The sequence below is a fragment of the Elephantulus edwardii genome, unplaced genomic scaffold (assembly GCF_000299155.1).
Source record: "Elephantulus edwardii isolate Elephantulus edwardi_28Jun2011 unplaced genomic scaffold, EleEdw1.0 scaffold00195, whole genome shotgun sequence".
Taxonomy (NCBI): domain Eukaryota; kingdom Metazoa; phylum Chordata; class Mammalia; order Macroscelidea; family Macroscelididae; genus Elephantulus; species Elephantulus edwardii.
In genome coordinates, this window is record NW_006399945.1 from 1,365,818 (window position 1) to 1,374,335 (window position 8,518).

General features: G+C 41.8%; 1 protein-coding gene across 1 annotated transcript; it reads left to right on the plus strand.

Moving 5' to 3' along the window:
- The first annotated feature begins 4,142 nt into the window (after positions 1 to 4,142).
- THAP1 (THAP domain containing, apoptosis associated protein 1) lies at positions 4,143 to 8,518 on the plus strand. The gene is made up of 3 exons (XM_006896979.1): positions 4,143 to 4,429; positions 5,761 to 5,956; positions 7,852 to 8,518. Exons 1-3 carry the CDS (start codon positions 4,359 to 4,361, stop codon positions 8,221 to 8,223), a joined length of 639 nt encoding a protein of 212 aa, XP_006897041.1. The 5' UTR covers positions 4,143 to 4,358; the 3' UTR covers positions 8,224 to 8,518.

Consider the following 8,518-nt stretch of genomic DNA (forward strand, 5'->3'; position numbering starts at 1 on the left):
TGGGATGGGAGTGTCAGAGACAGTGCGATTGGCACAGGACAGAGTGGAGTTTAGGGCTGTTGTACATAGGGTCGCTATGAGTCGCAAGCGACTCGCAAGCGACTCGACGGCACGTAACAACAATGTTAACACTAAGAAAAAGGTGGTGGGGTTTTTTCCAAAGGCATTTTTTTAAAGCAGTTGATTTAGGAACACATAAGTAATAACTTAACTCTGGGAGTATGTTTTGCAAAGAAAAAGTCAACATTCGGTTCAAGTCAATAGAATTTTTTTTTAATTATATAAAATCAACAATATCACTGAACTCTTTTTTTTTGTTGTTGTTCAGCAAGTACCAAGAACATCAGAGTTATAGTCAACAAAGAACAAAAATGTATATTTTATTTCCAGGCTAGAAGATAGAAACAAGATGGGCATAAGGCTGAGGAAAATCTCACAATGAGATTGACTGTTTTCACTTTTATTTGATTAAGGACCACAGACCTCAGAAGGCATTGGACACTGGCTAGACACACATGCTGCTTTTGAGACCTGCACTCCCGCTTTCTGGGAATTACTGTATAACTTACCCTTCTCCTCCCTTGTCCCACTCCTACACACCCATTGCTGAAGCACCTTCCAAAATCACTCTTCCCTTTCCAAGTCCTCCTTTATTGGGGAAAAGAGATCTTTTCTTTTTCAAAGGCCACCTGCTAAGTAAAAGTGATCTGCCACTGTCCTTCTCTCTACTTCTCTAATTGCTCAAGTCAGAAATTTGAAAGTCACCCTCCCTAACTTGATTCTTCTTTCATCTTCATCCTCACATACCAATCTTTTGGCAAACATTACCATTTTTACCTCCTAAATATTCCTTGTGGCGCTCAGGTGGTATAGTTGCAGTACTAACCCAAAGTACATACTTCTCTGGTGTTTCAAATCCACCAGGGGCTCCGTGGGAGAAAGAAGGGCACCTTCTTCCTGTGCTATTTATACCTTTGGAATCAGAATGGAGGGTCAGCTATGCACAGCTTCCAACTCGATGGCAATGAGAAAAATCAGAATATAACTTATACCATAACCTTCCATCTCTGCTGCAACTATCCTCTTGGACCAAGCTACCAATACATCTTTTGGGCTGCAAAGGTTTCCTCATTTGTTTGCTTATTTGCACTTTTGCCTCTCTGATAAACTCTGATACAATTTACAGAATAATCTTTTAAAAATGTTCCTAAGATCATTACTGTCCCTTGCTTAACAGAGCAGAATGGATTCCCACCTAACTTGAAATAAACACCAAAGAAAGACACTTCTCCAACTTCATTTCATTCCCACCTCCCTCTGGCTCACTGTGTTTTACCACTTAAACTATTCAGTTCTTAGAAAATAGAGAACTCTCTACTTCCTCAGGGCCATGGCATACACTCTCCCTGACTGCAACACTCCCTTAGCCCCTCTGCATTCTTCATATTGTTGTTGTTATGTGCTATTGAGTCGCTTGCGACTCACAGCAACCCTATGTACAACAGCCCTAAACTCTGCTCTGTCCTGTGCCAATTGCACAGTCTCTGACACTCCCATCCTGATTATCCCAGTCACTGAATCAATCCACCTCATAGAGGGCCTTCCCCTCCTGTGCTGTCCCTCCACCCTCCCAAGCATGATGTCCTTCTCCAAGGACTGGTCTCTCCTCACAACATGTCCAAAGTATGTTAGACAGAACCTCAGAATCCTTGCCTCCAAAGAGTCACCCGGTTTAACCCTTTCCAGCATGAATCTGTTTTCCTAGCAGTCCATGGTACTCTCAATAGTCTTCTCCAGTACCACAGCTCAAAGGCATCAATTCTCTTTCTATCCTCCTTGGTCATTGTCCAACACTCTGATGCATAACAAGTGGTTGCAAAGACCTTGGCCTGTATCAGACACACCTTAGTCTCCAGAGAGACACCATTGCTCTTCAGTACTTTGGAGAGGTCCCTAACAGCAGACTTTCCCATGGCAATACATCTTTTAATTTCCTGGCTACTGGTGCCAAGACTGTTGACTGTGGAGCCAAGCAAACTAAAGCTGTGAACAATCTCAAATCTCTTCACCATCCCTCCTGATGCTGCCAATTGGTCCAGTGGTGAGAATCTTTGTCTTCTTGACATTGAGCCTCAATCCATATTGGAGGCTGCAGTCCTTGACCCTCTTCTTATTACCAGACTTTTCCCCCCTCATTCTTTGGTTTTCAGGTTAGATGTTCTCAGAAGGATTACCTATCATCCCCCTTACTCACTCTCAGAACGTTTTGATGTGTTCAGGCAATTCCGTATTTTATTTCTATTTTTATTATCTAAGGTAGCCTCTGGTAGTCTAGTGAGTAAAGAGTTACACTGCCAGGTAAAAGGCAAATGGTTCACATCCACCAGCTCCTCCTCTGGAGAAAAATGGGCAGTCTCCTTGTGACTCCAACGGAAGGACATATACAACATGGTGTGGGATCAGGTGGAGTTTTGTTGTACTGTGAGTCTGAGGTAACTCAATAGCCCTTAAAAATAAAAACATCTTTCCCCTAACTAGAAGTTCTTTGATGACAGGGACTACATTAGTTCAACTCAATACATTCAAGTGTATCCCAAGTCCCTATAATTGTACATAGAACATAGTAGTATATTGGTTGAATACATTGATAAAGCATTTCAGTGTTCTCTAAGCTAAAATACTTTTTCCTTTTATAAGTTAACAAATGATTATACAGTGTTGTGGTATAGAGATATTGTCCAGAAACCTGGCTTCTTGAGCTCATTTGATCCAACCAACATTTTTTGAAAATGGAATTTATTCCAGATACTTTTAAGATTAAGTGAGGCCGTTTATGTCCTCAATCTGGTTCTGGTGAGGAAAATAGACATATACACAGAAATTAAAATATGGTCTAAAATGTAGAAGTTAGCACAAGATTTCACTGGATCAAAAGAGGTAGCCTAGTTGTGGTTACTAGGAAGAGAGATAAAGAAAAACTCTTGGGAGAAGGTAATCCTCAGGGTGGACAGGTCTGGAAAGGACATAGCAGGCACAAGAGACCCTGCCCTAAGACTTGAAAGTACAGGTGGAGGGAGATGATGGAAAAGTGGAGGTACCTGGTCCTTTTAAGATCACACTGTTTGGATGTTACCCAGTACTGTGGCTGCTTTCTCAAGGATGTGAAATAGGTATATCGAGTTCCATAGGTTGAAGAGAGGTGTTAATTGTGCAGGATTAGGCCATGAAGACCTGATCAAAAACAGTGACAGGGAAGAGGAAAAGTATGAATTTAAGAGCTATTTATTTAAGGGAAGTAACCTGGTAAAGAGACGTGGTTAGTGGGTGAGAAATCCAAGATGACTGCAAGGTTTCTAGTTTGGAGGAACTGCATAGATAAAGGCAGACCAGATTTACATAGGAAGTAAAAGCGAATTTAGGGCATTTGATTCAAGGATCCAGGTATTTGGAGTTCGAAGAAGGCAGCGCATTGAACCTTGGAATGGTACCCAACGTTTAATTAGGGCTGGGAAATGTAGTGAAGAGCCATGAAATTACGCAAATTCCCGCTACATTGTCCAGCTTTCGAGGCTTAACCAATAGACCGCTTTTCCAACATGGAAATTTCTGCTTTAATTGTCTGCACAGAGCCTATCACCCCAGCGTTTCGGAAATGCCATTAGCTGCAGAAGATGCTGGCGAGGCTGCTCCCAGAGGGGTCCAAGAGGATACTGGGTATGTGGGAATGTGTGTGTCTTTTTTCATTACTAAAAAACCTGTCACTTGGTATGTAAAAACATATGTTTGAGAATAGGATACCAGTCTGCGCTCTGGAAAAGAGGAACAGAAAAATCTTAAAAATGATTTGTGGCTGCCCCTTTAATACGCGCAACTAGACTTTACGTCCAACCAGCTATAGTTTACCGGGAACTCAAGAAACGCCCCACAAACTACAGATAAATAAGCGCTCACTCAAGACGGCTTATTTTCATAGCGGGTATCTCTGAAGCTCCACCCACTTCCGCAAAGCCGCGCTCGCTGCGCGACATGCCAAGCCTCAGCCAATAGTCAGCTTCGCAGGAAAAGTTACCTCTGACCTCAGGGCTAATCAGAGGCGGTAGGATAAACTTCTCGCGATAGGTGAAGTTGAAGCTGCCTCCGCCATCTTGGAGATGGGAGACGGGCGATGTTGTGGTCCTTCTGCTAATGCAAACAACAAAACGGACACATTAATCACACCTCAGTGAGGCTATCATCACTGTAACTGTTGGCCAAAACTACCAAAGGAGCGAGGGTGTCAAAATAGACCACGGCGATTCGGACAGCAGCTTCACCTGCCTGCTGTGACGGCAGAAGTGAAGTGACTGAGGACCGGAAGGATGGTGCAGTCCTGTTCCGCCTACGGTTGCAAGAACAGATACGATAAGGACAAGCCTGTTTCTTTCCACAAGTAAGTACCCAGCGCGCCTCATGGGAACAGCCCTGGCGAAGGTTGGAAGCGCGCGGCCGGTTAAGCTCGGGGGCGGAGCCCGGCGCGTGTCCGCGCCACAGCTAGTCAGGGGGGCGGAGGCTGGGGCAGGACGCTGTGTCCCGTGTCCGGGCGGGGAGCCGTGGGCGTCCCCGGAGGAGGGTTAGAGATGTGACGGGGCAGCGCCGGCCGCGCGTTCACCCTGCGCGTTCCGCGGGAACCTTTTCTCGGTCTCTCCGAACCGGCGGGGAGGGCGAGGTGCAACGGTGGCTTCGGGTCGGCTCGTTAGGGGCGTGCGCGGAGGCTCCGCGGACCCTGAGCTTTCCACCCCGGGAGGTTTTTGGAGTTCGCCTATGTCAATCTTGCAGTTCTAAAAAACTAGCAGTATATCTGTAAAAGAAATAAATGTCCTTAAAAAGACAACAGAAGTCACTGTATTTTGTCCTTCAGAAACTTGCTGTGGGCGGGAAGCCAGCATCACAACAATTAATTTTTGGTTAAGATTTCAGGGAAGACTGGTTTGTTTGTAAATAGAAATAAAATTGTCATTTGGACATGCATCCCGTGTAAAAACTCAGGCACGTTAGTAAACATGTATCATATCCAGGCATCACCATTATCTGTTTCCAGTTTTTCCATCATTATTAACAGAAGTTCAGTATCCGAGGGAGTTTTTGACATCACAGCCAGGAACCAACCTTCGCTCCTAAGTTTCAGAGAAAGCATGTTACTGCCAAGATGAATAGCTATCTGCAGCACACACTGATCATATATATTGACCATAGTATGGATAGCAATAATATAGATTGCAATAAAGCACCATAATGTCCGCGTGATCTTTGTGGGAGCATGGAGAAAACCGTCAGAGGAGCATGCCCCACAGCTGAAATGCAAGATTATTCCATCTAGTAGTGCTGCAGTTAAAGCCTTAAGGATGGAAAATACTGGCCTGAAATTAGAAAAACTGAAAAACATAAGTGATTCAACATTAATTAAATGTCTGCAAAACGTGTTAATAGTTTAATTCAAACAAGGTTAATATTTTCAGATTTTAAATAATTCCAATTCCGTCTGTTCATATTTTCAGACTGGCTCTAGAGAACTAGAAACCTCTCTTACCCACAGAAATAAATGTACAATTTTTTTTCAGCACATAAAAAAATCGTTTTTCAAAAAAATTAATACAAATTCATTCTGTACATGCATTTGAAGCTTTAAATGGCTTAAAAACAATAACCGAGATAAATGACATTCTTTTCTTAGACATTCCTTATTTTTTAAAGTTACAGAACTGAATTATGTCTTCTCTTTAGGTTTCCTCTTACTCGACCCAGTCTTTGTAAAAAGTGGGAAGCAGCTGTCAGAAGAAAAAACTTTAAACCCACCAAGTATAGCAGTATTTGTTCAGAACATTTTACTCCAGACTGTTTTAAGAGGGAGTGCAACAACAAGCTACTCAAAGAGAACGCTGTGCCCACAATATTTCTTTGTACTGAACCACATGACAAGGTAGTATGTGTTTTAAAATATTAAGTAATTTCTTATTTATAAAATTAATGCCTTTATTGTAAATACTTGGTAAATTCAGAGTGGTCTTAATTAAATGTTACCTGGTACCCATCACGTGTAAATACCATTGTAGGACTTCTGGGTAGTAGAGACAGATGAGTGCTTGCTTCCCTGCTGTGGTCTTGGCACCTCAGAAGAGAGGCCTGGGAGCTCTGGTGGCCTAGTGGCAAGAAGCTGCACTGCAATCCCAGAGGAACACGGTTCGAATCCACCAGACGCTCTGCCGGAGAAGGAGGCGCAATATCTTCCTGTACCAGTCAGATCTGATTTGACGGTACACGCACACAGAAATAAAATTAAAAAAAAAAAATAAAAAAAATTAAAAAAATAAAATAAAAAAAAAAAAGAAGAGAGGCCTGATGATCTTTTGTGGGAAGTTCACAGCCTATAAAACCCTATGGAGCAGTTCTGCTTTGTCACGTGTGGGGGTCATGAGTCAGAATCTACTCAGTGGCAACTAAGTGATAGGTGGTTGTAGTTGTTGGTTTTGTGGTTGGTTTTTTTTTTTTTGTTTTGTTTTTTTTTATTGTGCTTGTGTACCTCAAATCAGATCTGACTGGTACAGGAGGAGAACATTGCCCCTCCTTCTCCAGCAGAGCATCTGGTGGATGCGAACCACGCGCCTCTGGTATTGCAGTGCAGCTTTTTGCCACTAGGCCACCAGAGCTCCCTCGTCGTTGTTTTTTTAAGAAAAGACAAAATGCAGAATTTTTTTTTTTAAAAAATTTTTTATTATTTTGTGTGTGTGTACTGTCAAATCAGATCTGACTGGTCCAGGAGGAGATTGTTCCTCCACAGAGCATCTGGTGGATTTGAACTGCACACCTCTGGGATTGCAGTGCAGCTCCTTACCAGTAGGCCACCAGAGCTCTCCAAAATGCAGAAATTTAAGTTAAATATATTCACACTAAGAAATTTCTTCTAACTTCGTAACATATGTGAAGATTATAACCCTGTTCTTGTGTTGGTAAGAAATCTGGTGGCTAGTTCTTAGGGAGTTGTACTTAAAGGCAGTTGGTTCAGATCCACTGGCAGCTGAGCAGGAGAAAGATGGGTGGTCTTCTTCCAGGCAATTTACAGCCTCTGAAAACCCACTGGAGAGTCACCTATGAGTCTGCTCTGACTCGATGGCAGTGAGTTTGAGTTGAGTTTGTATTAATGAGTTTTTGGGTTTTATTAGTGACATTTCAGTTTCAAAATTTTACTCTCCAATTTTAAGTGCTTCTTATTGCCATGGAGTTGGAATTGATGGTCAGCTGACTTTGTAGAGGGTTTTCATAGTCTGTATATCACATGGAAAGAGATTGTGCATTTTTCTCCTGAGGAGTGGCTGGAAGACTTGAACCACCAGAAAGGCTCCGTCTTTGAGTTATCGGTGCAACTACCTATGGACTATGTCACTGGAGCTCCTTTTCAGTGCTTCTCTCTTAATTGTCATCAAGTTGGAACCAACTCCAAGCTGACCCTCCAACAAGTTTTCAGAGGCTGTAATCACCTGGGAGGAGACTGACCATCTTTCTCCCATAGAACAGCTGGTGGATTTGAACCATTTGCTTGTAGGTTAGCAGCACAATTTTGTATCCACTAGGCCATTAGAGTTCCCTTTTAAATGCTTGGTGAAGATGAAATATAGTTACTCTATATCTTTATTGCATCTCCTTCTTTAGGTAGTAAAGGATGAAATATAAAATATTTCAAGAAATTATTTTCTTATTTTGAAATGTTTCTATACCAACAACTCTCAGGGAAGTTATTTCTTCAGTGTCACAGATGCATTCTTTCAAACTGTTCCTTTCAGTTCATAAATTCAAACATGATCTCCGTTACTGTTTTAGAAGGAAGATCTTCTGGAACCACAAGAACAGCTTCCCCCGCCACCTCTGACACCTCCTGTTTCCCAAGTTGATGCTGCTATTGGATTACTAATGCCTCCTCTTCAGACCCCTGATAATCTTTCTGTATTTTGTGACCACAACTATACTGTGGAGGATACAATGCACCAAAGGAAAAGGATTCATCAGTTAGAACAACAAGTTGAAAAACTCAGGAAGAAGCTCAAGACTGCCCAGCAACGATGCAGGAGACAAGAACGACAGCTTGAGAAGTTAAAGGAGGTTGTGCACTTCCAAAAAGAGAAAGATGACGTGTCTGAGAGAGGTTATGTGATTCTGCCGAATGACTGCTTTGAAATAGTTGAAGTACCATAGAGACTTGAAATGTATATTGATTTTTAATGGGGCAGTACCATATAGCCTTGTCCAGCCTATAAGGAATTTCCTCTGAAAAAGTAAATACTTGATTACTTGTATAAAAAAACAATTCAGAATATTTTTTTAAAAAATAAATTAGATATATGCTGTAAAGTTGTAACTTTTTTGTTTCTAATTTCAGGGTTTCTACATTTTAAAAAAATATTTTAGAAATTTTAAACTAACCTCAAAGTTGGCAATTTTTGTTTTTTGAATTTGAGTATTTGTAGAAATAATTAAAGACTTAAGAGAA